The 20,630-nt window shown below is 41.9% G+C and overlaps 1 protein-coding gene across 1 annotated transcript in view; it reads left to right on the forward strand.

Moving 5' to 3' along the window:
• Positions 1 to 20,630, forward strand: part of LOC149222483 (Radical SAM superfamily protein) — a 160,845-nt gene that overhangs the window by 69,496 nt on the left and 70,719 nt on the right. The window contains exons 2-3 of the mRNA XM_089385459.1: positions 8,183 to 8,247; positions 8,774 to 8,876. Coding sequence (XP_089241585.1) covers positions 8,183 to 8,247; positions 8,774 to 8,876 — 168 coding nt within the window. The remainder of the gene's footprint in view (positions 1 to 8,182; positions 8,248 to 8,773; positions 8,877 to 20,630) is intronic.

The following is a 20,630-nucleotide window of genomic DNA, read 5'->3' on the forward strand; positions in this document are numbered from 1 at the left end:
AACTTATGCACATCTGAGAAAAGGTTAGGCCAATAATATCCAACACGCAAAATCTTGTAGGTCGTGGTCTTCACTACAACATGGCCCCCACAACATTCTGCATGGAACTCAGTGGTAAGCTTCTTAGCTTCATCCTCACCAATGCATCTGAGTATTATCCTATCTAGATTTCTCCATCCAAGTCCATCTTTTAAAATACAATTTTTAGATGCCTTTAATCTAAGATCCCTCCTTTTATAAGCTACCAAGTGTTCAAGACATGTCAGATTTGTCAAATAATAAATAATTTCCTTATACCATTCGATCCTTTCCAACTTTAGAAGCTCGGGGGAGATAGAAGGCTCAACCACTTCATTATGGCAAACCAACTCTAAAGCTTTCTCGTTACTCTCTGTCAACATTTGAGCTAACCCTTAGCCCTTGGCAAGCTTGGTTGGTCTCATCTCAAGGTCATACTCTTGGATTTTAGTTACCCATCTGGCATGAGTTCCTAAGAAATTAGTTTGAGTCAATATATCTTTGATAAAAGAGTGTGGGACAAAGGTAATGACATTAGAATAACCCACATATGTTCTGAAATGCTTAAGGGACTTGATCAATGCATAAGCTTGTTTTTCCATAATGCTGTAATTTAACTCTGAATTCTACAAGGATTTGCTCATGAAGGCTATTGGCTGCTCATGGCCATATTTGTTCTTTTGCAAGAGGACACCTGCTATAATATTTTCGGAAGCAAATGAAAAGACCATAAAATCCTTTGAGTAATCTAGGCTAACTAGGACAGGGGCTTTGGCTATAGCATCTTTGATATCTTGAAACCCCTTTCTACCTTCGCCTTTCCTAACAAACTTTGCATCATTCTTCAAAAGACATTGTATAGGCTTAGCAATTTCAGCATAGTTTGGGATGAATCTTCTAAGGAAATTTGTTTTTCCTAGGAAGGACTGCAGGGATTTAAGATTATGTGGCAATGGAATTTGCTAAATAGCTTCAACCCTTTCAGGGTCAAGCTTGATACCATCTATGGAAATGACGTGACCCAGTAATTTTGCTTTGGTTACCCCAAATACAAATTTGACGGGGTTTAATGATATGCCAAACTCTCGACATTTGTTAAAAACTTCCTTAAGATTGTTTATATGAGCATTGCCAATCATTGAGAAAATAGTGAGATCATTCTGGTAAATATCAATGATCTTTCCAATTAATTTCTTGAAAGCATAGTCCACAACCTTCTGAAAAGTAGCCCTTGCATTTGTTAACCCGAAAGGCATTTTGAGATATTCAAAGGTACCCCAAGGCGTGGTGAGGGTAGTTTTATGACGATCTTCTTCCTTAACCCAAACTTGATTATAACCAAAAAACCCATCCAATAATGACATCATATCAGATCCGGTTATCCTTTGAAGCATATTTTCCATGCTAGGTAAAGGACAATTATCTTTCTTACAAGCCAAGTTAAGATTTCTGAAATCAACACATAGTCTGATAGTACCATTCTTCTTTCTAACCATCACCAAGTTAGATCACTAGGAAGAATGCCGAGTATGTCCAATGATTCCAACAACAAGCATTGTATGTAACTCCTTCTGAACGAGAGGGGCCAACTTAGGATTGATTTGCATGGGATTGCCACACAAATTCTATAGGGGTAATGCATACAATACCATTGCCAAGGTTTCATAGAAATATTTTCAATAATAACTAGCACATATAAACCCTAACAATACCCATTCCATGCAATAGCCATAAAAGATATTCCAATACAAAGAAGACTTACAAGAAAATTACATGAACCAATCCTTTATTGCTTCAAAATGACATCTCCAAAAGAAGAAAATAGCTCCATAAGCAAAAAATTCACAGTAGATCACATTTCCACAAAATACAAGACAAATTTCAGCTAGGCCGAAATCTCTAAGAAGGTTGAATTGATCCATAAGTGATGCTGAAAATGAAATGAAAGTGACCTCTATTTATATGAGGTCTACCTCAAGTTATTTTAGCCTAATGAAGCCCCTAATAAGAAGTTTGACATAAAATGAACTTGAGTTATAGGCTAACCCACTAGATAGTAACAAATTAGACCATAAATGCCCACACGTGTGAGTTGTAGCTTCTCTAAATGCTGACGTGATGCCCTTTTAGGGCTCCAAATGCCATGCCAAGGTGTCCAAATGTGTCAAATTGCCTGGATCATCCAAAATTTAAGGGAATTTCCTCAAATCCTCCTCAAATCTTCCTCTGGGCCCCAAGTGCAGCTGGGGTACTATCATTTGGTCTCCTTGGGTCTTCGACTGTCAAATAAGGCCTCCTTCTCTCTAGTGTTAGGGCTTCTTTAAGTGCAACAAGCCCTCCCTAGTCTCTCAATGGGAGACCATCCTCATCTGGCCTTTGAATCAGGTCCTACCCATTAGGTTGTGCCAAGGCCAGTTGGGGGACACACTAGCTCTAGTGGTGTCATTACAAAGAATCCTCAAAGCTAGGTCAAAGTTGACTAACGTCCTGGGTCCTAAAGGTACTCTGGGACATGTAACATCTACTCATGCTATCAGGAGGCTCCAGTCTCTCAACGTTTCATCTGCTAAGGCCATATACTTCTCTGAAAGGTCTGGGTACCGTGGAGTGAGTGCTCTAAAGGCCTGGGCTGCTGTGGACCACCTAACAAAAAAAACATGAACTCAAGTGGAATCAACAATCCATTAGAGACTAAGATCAATAATGCATCTAAGTGGACTAAACTTGAATGTTATGGGCATGCTAATACTTCAAACAAGGATCACCTTCTGATATCTAACTAGAACAAGTCCCATAAAGGTGTTCCCTACCTTGATAGAGGTGGCCAATGGTCAACCCTATTAGATGCTTTCAACCCCCAAGGGGAAGTGACAATTCCAAGGTCAACTCTTCAATCAATAGGTGTTGGTGTAAATAATTTGGTAATGAAGGGGAGAAGCTTCGTGGCTAAGTGCCATGGTCAAAGGGACTAATTGATGGGGTGTCCACATCCTGAATGTATGAATGTAAAAGAGGGAGCAATTGTGGAGGCATGAGTTACCCGCTCGGCCTAATTTTCCACCCTCTTGTGCACCTTTTACTTCTTCTTGATTATTCCTTGTATTACTGCACATAGCTCAAGGGTTAGAGCTTGCCTTTTTATAATATCGCAGTTTTATTAAATGTTAAGATGAGTCAGTTCGTTCGCTTATCAGGGTTGGGACATGCAAGGGTTCCTCTTTGATGTTATGGAGCATCACGTGCTTAGGAACCGAGTGATGGCCATGGCCATATGAGGAAGGGAGAGCTCATGCTAGGTTTTTTCCTGCGTGCTAATCTTATGTCCTGACCATATTTTGCATTTTGATTTTCTTCTTTTTCTTTCGTTGTGGCTATGCTATGTTTTTTCATTCTTTTAGCTACATCAACCTCCAGGGCAATGTTTTCTGGCTCTACTCAAGGAGTGTGGACACATGGTTTCCAAATCTTAGTGAACCAATGACAAGTTCGACCGGAAGAATGGATGTCGTATATGGGGCTTGTAATGTGTCATGGAAAGTGTCGAGTATGATGTAGGGGAAAATGAACACGCTATCTCAATCCAGTTTTTCAAGTAGTGCCCTTCCTATAACCCCAAGGCCTTAAGGGAGGTCCCAATGGAGTAGTGATAACGCTTAACTCCCCTGGTAAGGCAAGGGAACAAATTTACAGTCAAGATCAGTCAATCTTTTAGATCACCCATTTATCTGTAATTAATGCCCAAAACAAACAAGTATAAGCACCCAATTACAAAATAATCAAAGTACCTTTTGAATTATAGCCCACCTTCATCCATGTGTAAATGCCAAATGGTGAGAGGCATATGGATGATGTAAATGGCGAAGGCACATGGTGTATCATTGTCAAATAATATTTGTCAAGCGCTGTTGGCTGGTTGTCAAATGCAGGAGAAATTTTTTCTCCTATGGGGTTACCCATTTTGGTGGGTTGTTGCTCAAAATAACAAAAACCTCCAAGTCTTTCACTCTAAGAAGCCAACAAAATCATTGGAATGTGTGCCAAAAATGGTCAATATTTGTTATAACCACCTCCTTATATTAAGGAGGCCTCAAATCACATGCTAGGGTGTGGGTCTATGTGCATGCAACTCAAAATCACCTCCTAACTTCAAAAAATAGGGTGGGTGTTTTAACAAGGTGTGCATAAGATTGCCATGCCTCCAATCAGGCTCTTAAAGGATGTTGTGACCTAGACTCTAGTATCATGTGCATGATTTGTGGTAATATCCTCCAAAGAAAAACATAACACTTCCTCAAACCATGAGCTATCCTGTGAACCAATGTGCAAATACCATCAACAACTATCCAAAACCATGGGTGCCAATGTGGAGCGACCTACAAAAATGTGCAAATAAGGTTCCCATGCCTCCAAATATGTGAAAAGTTGGCAAACAAAGGGAACGGTCAATCTCCTAAAGTGATCAACCACTAAAAGGATGTCAAGTCAATGTTTTGAAGGGCCCTTCCACTTCAAAACTAGCTGTTGGAAGATCCATCCTTCTAGGAACAAGTACATGAAGGGAACACTCCATGAAATCAACCATGAAACACCTTGCAAACTCCACAAATGGAGGAGAAATATATCATCTATCCAAAGATTTCCTCCAATAAAGAAATAATGGTACCAATCCTCATGGTAATGTGCTCCAGCGGGTAGCAAAAATAGGTAAAGAAGTGTGTAGATAAACAACCCTCCTCAAGACACCTCAATGCCTGCCAAAGTGATCAATAGATACATTGTCACACTTTTTGAGGGTGCTTCCAACTTCACACCGGGGAAGTGTAGATTGCAATTGCCATTGGAGGAGGTTGATTTTGGAGGTATGTGGATTAGAAGGTTACAACTCCTACAAATGCTGTAGTGTTGGGTAAGCATAGTAAAAAGAAAGGCAAAGTGAAGTGAATCATCCTTGATTCGATGAAGGACCACTAAATCACTCACATTATTTGGAAGATAGGTAAGAAAATGTATAATGCTTTAGTCACTCTCTATTAGCATTTGAATATTAACTGCAAGATGCCACTAAAGAACTAGCTCACTACCACACACATGAGTGAAACAAACATAGTGGCTGATTACCTTGAGGAGATCACACAAATTCGATATCAACTTTTTTCTATTGGGGTGAAGGTGGAAAATGAGGAGCTGGTGGACATTGCTTTAAATGGGTTTTGATTATCTTGGGATTTGTTGGTTCAGAGACTTTGTGCTTGCGAGAAACTCTCCACTTCTAAGAATTTTTGGGATGATTTCATTTAAGAGGAGATCAAACTGGAGATTGTTTCTATTTGTCTGGAGGAGTCAAAACTTATCTCATATTGGAAAGATGAGGAGTGGTGGTAAGAAAGGAGGACTTAGGAAGGGTCAAAAGGAAGAAGATTTGGGTTCCTCTAAATAGGGCAAGAAAGACTTAGGTCACATAAAGTGTTGCAAGTGTTAAATTTCTAATACCAACTAGATTTTTTTTTCTCATGGAAATTTAATTTATCCCCAATTTATTTTTTATTTACCCAAATAATAATTGAATCTCCGAAAAATAAAATCACTGGTATCTTTAACTTCTAGAATTAAAAATATGCAGTGAAAGTAAACCATAAAGATCAGTCATACATTGCAAAATTAATTAACCCACAATAGTTTTCCGTCATTTCATTATCTGGAAAATCTGCGTTTTTCGACCCACAAAGATACAAGGAGAAGTACAATCTGGAACTTGTAACTTGGCTCCCTCAGAATGAATTCGACCTAGGTAAATCAACCTCAAGGAAATCTGCCTCTAGATGAAATTGCTCTAAGAAATTGGCCTCCAACAATTAGATCTGTGCCTTCCAGCAACTCGATCTGTGCCTAGCCACTAATGCGCACTGGAAAAATCCCAACACTCCAGCAACTTGGCCTCCTCCGGACAAACTCAATCTCCTTTCGGCAACTTGGCCCTGGAATCTCCTCCAACTCAAACCTCTTGATTCGCTCAAACCCACTTGAACTTCTCCTCCTTTGCGCACTGGTCACTGAGCCACTTGCATTGCAGAGAAAATCCCTCTCTCTCGTGATGAATTGTTCACACACTTTTGCTGTTTGTTGTGTCTTCTCCTCCATCACTAGCCTCCATTTATAATCTTCATTGAGTCCAAATCTCTTAACTCCAGTCTCCCCTCTAGAAACATCTTGAATCTTCCTTTTAGAAACATCTTGGAGATTCCTTCTAGAAACATCTTGAATATCAACGGTTGAGATTATTTCTATGTCACTTGAATAATTTAATTATTCATCCTTAGAAAATAACTCAATAGTCCACAATAATTAATTGCCTTTAATTATTGTACTTTTCCTAAGCTAAACTTATAAAAGAAGACATAAATCACTAGAAGAGACAAATAATGTCTTCCACATGCTAAGACACCAAGCAATTGTAGAAGACCTTCTGATGCTATTCACATCAACAGCAAGTGCCACAAACATCACTACTATGCTTCTCAGTATCCTGAGAAGAAGGGGAAGGGTAAACAACAATAAAAGTAGTTTGCAGGCATTGCAAAAGCTTCAGCAAGACTGGAGGAGTTAGCATCTACAGTAAACACAATCTTTTCCATGGTTTTATGCCTTTCAATTAGCACCTTCTTTGGTGTAGAAGGGTATGTAGACAATGGAGCATTTAGGGCCTAGGCACATGACATTCGAAAAGAAGGCATTCAACAAAATTCAGGAGCAGTAGGTTGACATTGAAGTGGAACTTGGTGATGATGTCACATCTCCATTAACTAGGATGGGTTCAATCTCATTCTATCAGCCATTAGGTAATTTTCTTGAGCTTGACATTGTCTTATATGTTTTTGGTTTAACAAAGAATCTTCTTTTTAGTGTCAGCCATGACAGATTAGAGATGTGTCGCTGAATTTGATGATCAACAAGTTATTATTAGAGATTGCAGTCGGGGGCTTGGTTGGATCTTGGCTGAAGCTGGCCTTTACAGGTTGCTTGCCTTGATTGATTAGAGATGTGAGAAGCTGGCCTTTACAGGTTGCTTGCTGATCCAATCAACATGCGGCCCTAGTGCATGATAGTGATGGGTTATGTGAGCTTTGGCACAAGAGATTTGGTTATCTGCACCATGGGGCATTACCTCTCTTGAAGGACATGGTGTAGGGATTGTTGGAATTCAAGATAGAGAAGATAGGTGTGTGCAAGTGATGTGCACTCAACAAGCATACCAAGACGGTGTTTTTAAGCAGTGGGCACAGATTGAGAGAGAGTCTTGATTTGATCCATTTAGAGGTATGTCGACCTATGCCATCAGCTTTTTTGATGGGTAAAATTTATTATGTTTGATTTATTGATGCCTCCTCTATAATAACCTGGATTTAATTTATGAAGAGTAAGGATGAGGTCTTTAGTAAGTTTCAAGAATTTAAAGCTCTTGTGGATAATCAGACATTCAAGAAGATTAAGATTAACAATACTGTTTGTAATAGTTGCTACTGTGAGTACTTTGTTGTGCTTTGTCTGTTTTTATGAAAAGAATAAGAGCTGCCTTGAATATTGATTTTCAACCGTTTGAGGCCATATTTCATATGCAGTTTTGGCCATTTTGCTGCCTGTTACCATCATTTGGACTGACTAAGGCCAAGTGTAATGGTTGGCAGTTCTTTTGTAAATAACACTGCCCACGGAACATGTCATTATAAATGGTTGGCCTCTCTGTAGGAGCCATTGCCAATAGTTAGTTCTATGACTGTAGCTCCGATATTGTATCTAAGATCTTTGCCCTGGTCAAGTGATTACAAGATTAACTCTTAATACATTGGATTAGTTATTATATATTTGCATATTTTGAGCAGTTCAATAGTAATTATGTTTCCAATGTTTGTAAGATCAACTCTTAATGCATTGGAGTAGTTATTATTTATAATGATATCCACATATTTTGCTTCAATGATTTTTTTATTATCTAATTGTACAAAGGCTTTGATGATGAACAGTTGTGCCTTTTCCATTTCTAACTACTATGAATCACCTGAGGACAAGAGACATTATTTCTAATCATTCACAGAGCCTTTCAGTTTCCCCTTTTTACGTCTTTCATTTAACTTTTTTCGCTAATATTCATGGAAATGTTACCTTGCAGCTGGCTATGAAAAATGTGAAAGTGCAAAGACTCTTGTAAAAGGAATGACCTACCATGAACTGGAAGTAAGTATTATAGATCTTCATCTATTCAACGGTCAATTTAAACATAATATTTCAAGTGAGATACTAACAGCTTCCAGATCATAGTTCTGAAAGCTGGGATTTAACTATAATTCTTAATTTTGTGAATGATTTATGTGTTTTTGATTGAATAGCCTGCTTTAAAACAATTTCCTTCTCGTGCCCTTCTTTTTTATCCTCTCTTGTGAAAGAGCTTGCAAGAAAGCTGTATCTCTTTTGGAACTGTATATTATATTCCTTTTTGCTGCTTATGTCACACTAAGTTTCAAACCCTGATTTATTGCAAGGAGTTGATAATCTCTGATTTCAGCCAACTCTTACAGGCCAACAATCATAAAGGATTGCATTCATCTGTACATTGAAAGAAAGAGAGACAATACCAAAAATGTGGAATGATTCGTGGAAATCTACTTTTGACTCTATATGCATTTTACAAGTTACTTTTAGAAAATTTTCTTAGTGTCTATAAATTAGTTTCTTACTTAATTTGATGATTATATTTGTATAGGCTTGGGTGAAGTCACTTGGTTACAGGGCAGGTCAAGCTATGATGCTATGGAAATGCTTATATGGAAATGGCATGTGGGCACAACATGTAGATGAAATGAAAGGTTTTATATTCTTCATTTTTTACCAGAAATTGTTTTATTCTCAATAATTTCTATGTATTTGATCATAGAGATCAAGTTTTGGGTTTAATTTATTGATGCTTATACAATCATGGTTTAAATTATGATTAAGCTGGTTTGTGATTTCCTTTTTGACTGCTTAAGCTGAGGACATTACTATACTTTGTGTGGTTAAGGATTTTTTGGCGTACTTCTTATTTTTTGCATACATATTTCTAAAAGAGTATGTGTTGGAATTTCTAATTCTAACTGTTAGAAATCCTTCCTGTACCTTCTGATTTATTTCTTCCTACTTGTTCTGTTAATTAACAAGTTGTTTACCATGTAAATACTGAAAATAAATACAAGTATAGTCTCAACACAAACAGATCATCAACTGAAGGAAAAGCAAGCACACAAGTGACACCGTTATTTTTGGACTAATGACCCCGAAAAAACCCAATGTGGGAACACCGGTGCAACTATTTGAGGGTTTTATTATTAAGCAGTTTTAGAATACAATCTGGGTGCTAGAAATGGCTCACTCAACAGAGAATACCCTCGGCAGTAGTACCTCTCAGTCAGAGACAGATATCAGCCCCAATCTGCCCCACGAAATTTCCCTGCGTCAACGTCTTTGGCCCAGCGTCAGCCCATTGTTAGCCTCTCTCACCCAACGTTAGCCTCTCGGGGCTCTGCATCAGCCCCTGGAGCCTCTGCGTCTCCCATGCTGGCCCTCCTTAGGCTCTGTGCAACTCCTGGTTGCCTCTGCGTGACCTCTGGCTGCTTTTGCATGGCCTCTAGCTGGCTCTGTGTCAACCCTCTCTCGGCTTCTGCGCTGATGCTCTAGGTACCCTCTCTGCTTCTCTGCTTCTGTATTCACTGCCCCTCAGCTGCAACTCAGATCACTCCTTTGATTTCCTCAGCAAGCCCTGCCCCAGAAAATCGAATTCTTGATCAACTCGGTGTATTATCCAAGTGACCCTCAAGCTTCCTCTTATACTTTTCTCGTTGACGATTCAACGACCGAGATTAAGTCCCTAATCAACGACTAAGATTAGATCTGGCTTGATCCATGACTTTTGGACCATTCTAACTAAGTTTTATATTAATTCACATTAATATCTTATTTTCCCTAAGTTTAGACTTAGGGACTTAAATAAAAATATTAATTATTTTAATATCTCCCAAACTGGTTAGATTCTGCCCAAACCATTTCTGGGTATTGAAGATCTCATGTGCTTTAGCCTCTCCACCAATTTTCGTGGCTAGAGCACATCCGATGCTAGCTCAAATCAACACTCCCTCTTAGTGGGGACTGTGCTCTAGTAATACTCCTCACTGAGCATCACCTTGATCATCCGACATCGGTCCCTATGCTGATGCTAGGCCTGTTGCCCAACATCCTCTACACTGCTGCATCATGTACTGCTACCCATGGTCCTGCCACTGCCGCTGCTGCATCTATATGGCAGCTCCATCTGCATCCATGCTGCTGTCTATGGCCCTACCACTGCCACTGCTGCATCTGCACTACAACCCCTCATCATGCTGCATCGTGCTACCCGTAACACTGCCACTGCTAATTGCTGCACTGCAACTCAGTTACTGAGAAGTAAGTAACTGATCTCCCAACTTTGACATCTCCGTCTGGCTAGAAACACTCCCGATGCTGAAGCTCCCTCTGTCACTGACAAGTGCTCCCTCTCTGACCTCTGCGTTGCTACAACAACTCTCTGCATCTCGCATTGCTGCCTCACGCTGTCCTGGGACTCCTGCATTGTAGCTCCCTCTGTCGCTCCATCCGCATCCGTCTCTACCGACATCCGCCAGTCCTGCTACTTCTCTTCAAGGCTCTCACAGCAAGGTATAATCCAAGAGGTTGGGTACCTCAAGGATCATGCCCCTCATCGACTGTAGTCCGTCAGACTACAACTCGATGTCTTCCCACTTCCTCTCAAGTGGCGCATGAACACTCATGGCACAGTTATCATTTGTCTCCACTTCTTTCTACGCCCTTGCTGGCGCAACCTTGGTCTCAGAAGCCTCTCCCTTGCTCTTCTTCCTCGGACACTGGCTCGCATAGTGACCCAGTCCCCCACGGTGGAAGCATTTGACCTTGGAGAGGTCCTTCTTCTTTCGTTTCTCTTGCTTTCCCTCAGATGCTAGGACAACATCCTCCTCTTCCTCCTTGTTTGTTAAGTTATGGTATGTTCTATGCTTATAACAGTTTACTTCTTTTTCTTATTATATTCCACAGATTAACAATCACATGTGCATAAAGTAAAGTGCAGATAGAACATTAAATGATCGACAGAAAACAAGCCAAGACAAGAGACATAAGATGTGGCGGCTAGCCCGGGACAAACCCCACAATGTGTGGGGAAACCCTTTGATCAAATCTTCTTTTATCTTCAATAATTCAGCAAAGAGAAATAATACAATAAATCTGATTCATATCAGCAATATCAAACCCTAGATCAGCAACATCAGCATTAGCGGCTTCATCCTCAAACTAGGGCAGACGATATCTCCCAAACGGACCGTCGGATAGACTTGATTCCACCACCAAAAGTTGCGGCTTCCAAAGGAGGTTCAGATGAACCTACAACGCAGTTCAGATGAGGAGATCTTCTAGTCCACATAGGTCAAACTTTACTTTTGCAGTTGCAGCTTCAGTTTCGGCAGTTTCCTTCAAACTAGGGCAGTCGATATCTTGCAAATCGTCCGTCGGATTGACTTGATTCCACCACCAAAAGTTGCGGCTTTCAGAGGAGGTTCAGATGAACCTACAACGCAGTTCAGATGAGGAGATCTTCTAGTCCACACAGGTCAAACTTTACTTTTGCAGTGGCAGCTTCAGTTTCGACAGCATCCTTCAAACTAGGGCAGTCGATATCTTGCAAACTGTTCATCGGATTGACTTGATTCCACCACCAAAAGTTGCGGCTTTCAGAGGAGGTTCAGATGAACCTACAACACAGTTCAGATGAGGAGATCTTCTAGTCCACGCAGGTCAAACTTTACTTCTGCAGATGCAGCTTCAGTTTCAACAGCTTCCGGCTTCACATGTGTGAGGGAGAGACCCTTTTTTGCGCAGTAGAGAAGAGACTCTTTTCTGCGCAGTAGAGAGAGAGAGATGTGATGATATGAGTGAGTGCAAATGAGGAAAAGTCCTTTTGTATTTATACACAAATGATGATGTTAGAATAGATGCAACTGTTGGGCTTCTGAGCCTACATGAGTTGTAGGTCGGCTTGATTATAATTCCATAATAAAAAATAAATTCATATCTCCATGAATACTTATCGGAATCGGATGATCTTTATATCAATCCTACACCTCTTGACGAGAGGAATCTAATGAACATATTATCAGCCATGAATAAGATGACCCACATGAAGTTTTGCCCTAGTTGCCAATTTTAACACTCCCTCTCAACTAGGGAGAATTTCATCTGCAATCTGTCTATCGGTCGTTACTATTCATCCATCAAATGCATTGCCCTGTACAGCCTGACCCTTGCCCTGTTCTGCTTTTTCTTGTTCTGCCTTGTACTGATCTATACGACTTTGCTCTGTTCTTCTCTGCTCTGCTTTGTTCTGTTCTGCTCTGCTTTTGTTCGAATTATGAAGAAGAAGAAATGATCGAGGATGTATCATACTGACTCAAAGTCAGTCTCAGAGTATGTACCACTGGTCCCAGACCAGTCTCAACTAACCCGAAGTCAGCGTCATAGTGAGTACAACTCAACTGGTCCCAGATTAGTATCATCCTCCACTGACTCAAAGTCAGTCTCAGAGTGTGTACCACTGGTCCCAGACCAGTCTCAACTGACCCGAATTCAGCTTCATAGTAGGTACCACTCCTACCATTGGTCTCAGACCAGTCTCAACCGACCCGAAGTCAGCGTCATAGTATGTACCACTCTCATTGGTCCCAGACCAGTACTGCACTGACACGAAGTGAGTCTCAGAGTATGTACCACTGGTCCCAGACCAGTCTCAACTGACCCGAAGTCAGTGTCATAGTATGGTACAACTCCTACCACTGGTCCCAGACCAGTATCATTGATCCTAGATCAATGGAGGTCATCCTAGCGTAGGGAGTACAATAGATACAACAATGCGTCCATCGGTACTACTATGGTCCCTAACTTCATTTCCCTGCTCATTGATCAGATGAGAGGTACTTCCCATGAATCCTAGACTGCATGGGTAGGATGCCTCGACAGGAGAACTAATCAATCTTGTCCTCACAGGAGAACACATCAATCCCGCTACAATCGCCATGGAGAACACATCAATCTAGGTTGCCATGGAGAACACATAAATCCAGGCCTCATAGGAGAACACATCAATCCTGCTACAGTCGCCATGGAGAACACATCAATCCAGGCCTCACAGGAGAACACATCAATCCTGCTACAATCGCCATGGAGAACACATCAATCCAGGCCTCATAGGAGAACACATCAATCCTGCTACAATTGTCATGGAGAACACATCAATCCTGCTACAATGTTGCCACGGGGTGTACATGTATACCATCAGGGGATAATGAATCATCTTGTGGTCATATGTTGCTCCAAGAAGTACCCCGCACCCCCTAGAGCTCCCAGAGCTCAATGCATCATACATGACCCTCATCGGAGGGTCTTTGAACAACTCCAAGTTGTTCTCAGAAAGTCAGAAATTTTACTTTCCCAAGGGGTTTTGTCAGAATGTCGACGACCTGTTCATCTGTACCGATATGTTGGAGCCTTATAGCTCCCCGCTGCACCATATCTCGAATATAGTGGTATCTGATATCGATATGCTTGGAGCGATCATGAAATATAGGACTCCCTGACAAACGAATCCCACTCTGGTTGTCACAAAGGATCACGATGGTCTCCAATGTAAATCCAAACAGCTCACTGAAGAGCTTTCGCAACCAAACTGCCTCACAAGAGGCCATGCTAGCAGCAATATACTCTGCTTCGGCGGTGCTCAAGGCCACTAACTTCTGCTTCCTGCTCATCCAGGATATCGAAGCAGATCCTAAGGAGAAACAACACCCGAAAGTGCTGTTACGGTCCTCCACATTGCCTGCCTAATCAGCGTCTGTGTATCTAAATAGTCTCACATCTTCGGCAGTGTATCTTAATCCATAAGTGATAGTGCCACGAATATATCTCAACAGATTCTTGGCACCAATCCAATGTATGTGGTGGGGTTCAACCATATGTTGACTAACGTGTTGACTGTGAAGCATATATCTAGACGGGAGTTCACTAAGAACATTAATGCTCCGACGAGTTGCCGATACTCGGTAGCATTTCGTAAAACAGGTCCAGCAGCATTACCGCTTAACTTCTTGAAGTCAAGCTCCATCAAGGTAGTTACAGGCTTGCAGTCCACCATACCGAATCTTTCCAATATCTTCACCACATATTTTCCTTAAGATAGGAAAGTTTCCCCTAGCTTCTGCAACACTTCAAGTCCTAGGAAATAGTGCATCAGTCCTAGGTCCTTCATTTCAAATTCAGAAGCCAACTCCCTCTTACATTTGAGAATGAGAGGGTCTGCACCTTTTAGAAAGAGGTCATCCACATACAACACCAGTATGAGAGGTTTATCATCTACAACCTTAAAGTAAAGGTTAGGATCGGCTTCACTCCTAGTGAATCCTAGCTTCATCAAGTAGCTGTCGATCCTTTCATACCATGCTCGGCGTGCTTGCTTCAGCCCATAGAGAGCCTTCTTCAACCTGCGTAGATGAGATTTTCGATCATAAATCTCAAATCCTTCGTGTTGCTCCACGTAGACCTCTTCTTTTATCGAGCCGTGCAAGAAAGCGGTCTTGACATCCATCTGATGTAGGTTCCATCCTTGTGAAGCCACAAGGGCTATGATTAAGCGGATGGTCGTATATCTGGCAACAGGTGCAAATATCATAGTCTATACCTTCCTTCTGGGAGAAACCACGAGCAACAAAACGAGCCTTATACTTTTCCGTACTTCCATCTGCTGCATGCTTTATCTTGTAAAGCCATTTAGAAGTGACAATTGTCTATCATTCTCCATAACGGACTCATATTCTATGGTCATAACATCCTTCCATACTTGATGCTTGACGACATCTAAGAATGATGAAGGCTCATTTTGTATGATCGTGCTCATGATGGTCAGTTATCCCTGATACCTGTTAGGTTTCTTACTTTGACGGAAGGTTCCTCGGGGTGCAGCATGTCCTTCAACATCATCAAGTATCCCCCTAAGCCATGAAGGCCTCTTCCTAGAAGAGGAAGGCTTAGGTAGATAAATAGGATCCATGGGTTCCTCCAAATCAGGCATTGTTACATCATCTACCCATAGAGACAGCTTCCACAATCATACAGTTCTTCCTTTTCGCCACACCATTCTGCTCAGGAGTATGTGGTGTAGTAGTCTCCCTCTTAATGCCAGCCTCAGATATGCCTGAGTGAACCAACTGTAATATATCGGAGGTCTTGCTTTGGCTTGAGGGGAATGGTCCCCTTTTGAGCTTTCCTTCGGAACATCCTGGACAGACACCTTCTTTCTCTACTCGAAATGCGGCCATCCCTGTCACCATTTGTCTTACACCGAGTAGAGCTTTATAATGAAGGTGGGCAAACCTCCGATGCCAAAGTTCAGACTAAAGAGATGTGTCATAAGACATGACACCTAGCAGACTTCCATCAACCTGATACAATGAATCAACACGAAACCCAAGAGTAAAGGCATCTTTAACATTATTTTTCGATACATGTACCTTGCCATCACTGAAGGTTACCTTGTAGCCTTTGTCTTCCATTGCCGAGATGGACACCAGGTTCTTTCGGAGGTCATGTGCATTTAATACATCCTGGAATTTCTAGCCTTCTTGAATGCTTGTCCTCTTCCTTGATTCCCAACTCTCCTCTTACCTTTGCTATTGAATTTGTCATTCCTTTGATTGCCATCATAGGGATTTTGATCATCGTCCCGGTGTGAGTCCTTACTATCAGGGAACTCCCTTGCATAGTGACTTTCTTTATCGCAAATGTAACATTGTCCTTTTCTTCCACCCTTAGGCCTAGCCTTCCTTTAGGCAAGGGCAATTCTTGCTCTTCTACCCTTGTTTCTTCTTGAATGCATCTAGCCATTAATTCCTCGAAACCAGGAATTACATTATTGTTCAGAAGAGTAGTCCTGAACACGTACCATTCGGATGGTAATCCTCCAAGAGTCGTGAGTGCCATTTCTCTGTCAGTAATAGTCTCCCCAATAGATAGGAGATCGTTCTTGATCTCGGTGATTCTTAAGAAGTATGCTTGCATACTCTCATCTTTACCCTTCTTGATTTCCCTCAGCTTATTTCTAAGAAACAAAACTTGATTTGCATCATTAACTTTAAATAAACTCACCAATCTATCGTAGATTTCCTTGGAGGTGTCCAGTTCAGAGATGTAGGCCACCAAGTGATTGTCGATAGAGTCCCGAATAATCTTCTTTGTTTTGACTTATCCGTTTTTCATTTGTTCCAGGTAGCAGTGGATGCATTTGATGGAGGCTCAACAATATTGCCTCTTACATGGTCCAACACTCTTTGATCTTCTAGGGTTAGATCGATAGACATCTTCCGTTCGTGATAGTCAGCTTTCTCATGGAGCTTGTCCTCAGCAGGAAAGAGTGATGAGGACCCCATAGTTCTTTTAGGATAGCCTTGCCAATCTTCTCTTCGGTGATTGCTCTTGCTCTTGCTCGGGCTTTGTCTTCACCTCAGCTCTGATCCCATGTTAAGTTATGATATGTTCTATGCTTATAACAGTTTACTTCTTTTTCTTATTATATTCCATAGATTAGCAATCACATGTACATAAAGTAAAGTGTAGATAGAACATTAAACGATCGACAGAAAACAAGCCAAGACAAGAGACACAAGATGTGGCGGCTAGCCAGGGACAAACCCCGCAATGTGTGGGGAAACCCTTTGATCAAATCTTCTTTTATCTTCAATAATTCAACAGAGAGAAATAGTACAATAAATCTGATTCATATCAGCAGTAGAAAACCTTAGATCAGCAACATCAGCATTAGCGGCTTCATCCTCAAACTAGGGCAAACGATATCTCACAAACGGATCGTTGGATCGGCTTGATTCCACCACCAAAAGTTGCGGCTTCCAGAGGAGGTTCAGATGAACCTACAGCGCAGTTCAGATGAGATCTCTCTAGTCCACGCAGGTCAAACTTTACTTCTGCAGTTGCAGCTTCAGTTTTGGGAGCTTCCTTCAAACTAGGGCAGTCGATATCTTGCAAACCGTCCATCGGATTGACTTGATTCCACCACCAAAAGTTGCAGCTTTCAGAGGAGGTTCAGATGAACCTACAACGTAGTTCAGATGAGGAGATCTTCTAGTCCACATAGGTCAAAATTTACTTTTGCAGTTGCAGCTTCAGTTTTGACAGCTTCTTTCAAACTAGGGCAGTCGATATCTTGCAAACTGTTCGTCGGATTGACTTGATTCCACCACCAAAAGTTGCAGCTTTCAGAGGAGGTTTAGATGAACCTACAATGCAGTTCAGATGAGGAGGTCTTCTAGTCCACGCAGGTCAAACTTTACTTGTGCAGTTGCAGCTTCAGTTTCAACAACTTCCGGCTTCACATGTGTGAGGGAGAGACCCTTTTCTGCACTGTAGAGAAGAGAATATTTTCTGCACAATAGAGAGAGAGATGTGATGAGATGAGTGAGTGCAAATGAGGAAAAGTCCTCTTGTATTTATACACAAATGATGATGTTTGAATAAATGCGACTGTTGGGCTTCTGAGCCTACATGAGTTGTAGGTCGGCTTGATAATAATTCCATAATCAAAATAAATTCATATCTCCATGAATACTTATTGGAATCGAATGATCTTTATATCAATCCTACACCTCTCGATGAGAAGAATCTAATGAACATATTATCAGCCATGAATAAGATGACCCACATGAAGTTTTGCCCTAGTTGCCAATTTTAACATTGTTGATTTGGCCCCCTTACCGCTGCTTCCCGCCTTGGTTAGCCTTCCGATCTCTTCTTGACGAAGAGCCACCCACAGTTCCTCCCAATCTGGAAGGGTCGACCTGCCCAGTATGCTCTGGACAAATATCTCCCAATCCTCTGAGACTGCGTTCAATGCGGTCCTCACCAACATCTCTTTGTCCGGCGTGGTCCCTATGGAAGTCAGCTGATCCCAAATCTCCTTCAATCGACCGAGGAAGGTGTCTATCTGTTCTCCCTTCTACATCTGGTATGACTGGAATTGATTTTCTAGTAGCATCTTCCTCCACATGGAAGTATGCTGATACAATTTCTTTAGGGCCTCCCACATCGCATTTGTCGTGTCCTTTTCGGCAATATGTGGTACTACATGGTCCTTGACCCCGTCAAGGATGATGCTCTTGGCCCTCGCCATTGCCTCCTTGTACTTTTCGTTCTTAGCTGGGTCAACTGGGATCGCTATCGTGTTCAAGGCGAAGTGCTTGAGATGATTCCTTTCTAGAACGGACAAGATCCTGGCGTTCCAGACTACGAAGTTTGAGGCTCCGTCCAATCTGTCCTGATCTGTTACCCCATTCACTGCCATTTCGCTGCTCCTCTTTCGACTCTTCCGAGCTGCTCCTCTTTCGACTCTTCCGAGTCTCTCTACTTCCCTTCTGGAAGTTCTCGGTGTGTCTCCCTCTGAGCCTCGATTTCCCTCCTGTAAACCCCTCTGCCAATGTCAAGATGCCCCCACTCCAATCGTTAGTGCAGCTGCACCACTGATCCAGATTTCTTAGCTAGAAATCCTCGGCAACAACTCCCTCCTCCTTGGTCTTGCCCGGTTAGTTACTGTTCTGACCACAGTGCCCCACCAGCTTCACTCTGCAACTTACCCACAGCCTCCTATGCCCCAGCAAACTGAAGGTTAGAGCCTCTATGCTCTGCGCAATCCCGACACCAGCAAAATCCGCACCTCCTGGCCACGGGCGTCAATCCTTCCTGACTGAGGAAGATGACTGGACATTGCGTAGGTCAGGTCTGCTCCTCTCTGCCATTGCGCTCATCTTCTTCCCTGCTTGAACTGATGACGCATGCACTGCATCACCCCTTCCCTGCTTCTTTTTCGCTAGGAACAACTTCTGTCACTCGGGACAACTGTTTCTGTCACTGCTGCTGCTCTAGTCGGCTGATGCCCTCAATTATCCTGTGATCTGTAACCACGCTCTGATACCATGTTGGAATTTCTAATTCTAACTGTTAGAAATCATTCGTATACCTTTTGATTTATTTCTTCCTACTTGTTATGTTAATTAATAAGTTATTTACCATGTAAATACTGAAAATAAATACAAGTACAGTCTCAACACATATAGATCATCAATTGAAGGAAAAACAAGCACACAAGTGACACCGTTATTTTTGGACCAATGTCCCCGGAAAAGCCCAATGCGGAAAAATTGGTGTAGCTATCTGAGGGTTTTATTATTAAGCAGTTTCAGAATACAATCTGGGTGCTAGAAATGGGTCACCCAACAGAGAATGCCCTCAGCAATAGTATCTCTCAGTTAGAGACAGATATCAGCCCCAATCTGCCCCACGAAATCTTCCTTCATCAACCTCTAGCCCAACGTCAGTCCAGCGTTAGCCTCTCTGGCCCAGTGTTAGCCTCTCGGGGCTCTACGTCAGCCTTTGGAGCCGCTGCATCTCCCACGCTGGCCCCCCTCAGGCTCTGCACAGCCCCTGACTGCCTCTGCGTGGCCTCTCGTTGCTTCTGCGTGGCTTCTAGTTGGCTCTGCGTCAACCCTCTCTCGGCTTCTGCGTTGATGCTCCCGGTACCCTCTTTGCTTTTGTATTCACTGCCCCTCAGCTGCAACTTAGATCACTCCTTCGATTTCCTCAGCAAGCCCTGGCCCAGAAAATCGAATTCTTGATCAACTCGGTGTATTCTCTAAGGGACCCTCAAGCCTTCTCTTATACTTTTCTCGTTGACAATTCAACAGCCGATATTAAGTCCCTAATCAATGACTAAGATTAGATCTGGCTTGATCCATGATTTTTGGACCATTCTAACTCAGTTTTATATTAATTCACATAAATATTTTATTTTCCCTAAGTTTAGACTTAGGGACTTCATTAAAAATATTAATTATTTTAATATCTCCCAAACTAGTTAGGTTCCGCCCAAACCATTTCTGGGTATTAGAGATCTCATGTGCTTTAGCCTTTCCACCAATTTTCGTGGCTAGAGCACATCCGATGCTACCCAAAATCAACAGTACGTACATTCCTCCGCATGTAAATCAATGCATGATTGAGGTCATTTGAGGAAAAGTTACAAGGGGAGTGTTGGTTACCCCGGTTGTCCACTTATGGATGTGAAGTTTGGGGGAGCAGCATGTCAAATCACAAGTGGAGATAATTAGAAAGAATTCAAAAGCACTTAATCACTAGTAACCTCAAAGTCAAATCAACGGTTCCATATGAGAACCTATTAGCTGAGGCTGGCATGTTCCCGATGGAGACTTCTACAATCATTCAGTTGTTAAATTATTTAAAAAAGGTGGAAGGCATGGATGAGCACCGTTGGCCCAAGATGATTGTTGCAGAGGAACTAATGCGTAGGAAGAAAACTCAGAGGAAGCAAAATGACAAGTGGATTAGCAAATGGGGAATTAGTTGGCAAGATTGTTCTAATTCTAAAGTGGAGATAAAAGGAGATCAAACAGCTGGAGGACCCACGAAGA

This window comes from Pinus tabuliformis, chromosome Q (genome assembly GCF_031772625.1).
Source record: "Pinus tabuliformis cultivar Carrire ecotype Pingquan chromosome Q, CPIR1, whole genome shotgun sequence".
NCBI lineage: Eukaryota > Viridiplantae > Streptophyta > Pinopsida > Pinales > Pinaceae > Pinus > Pinus tabuliformis.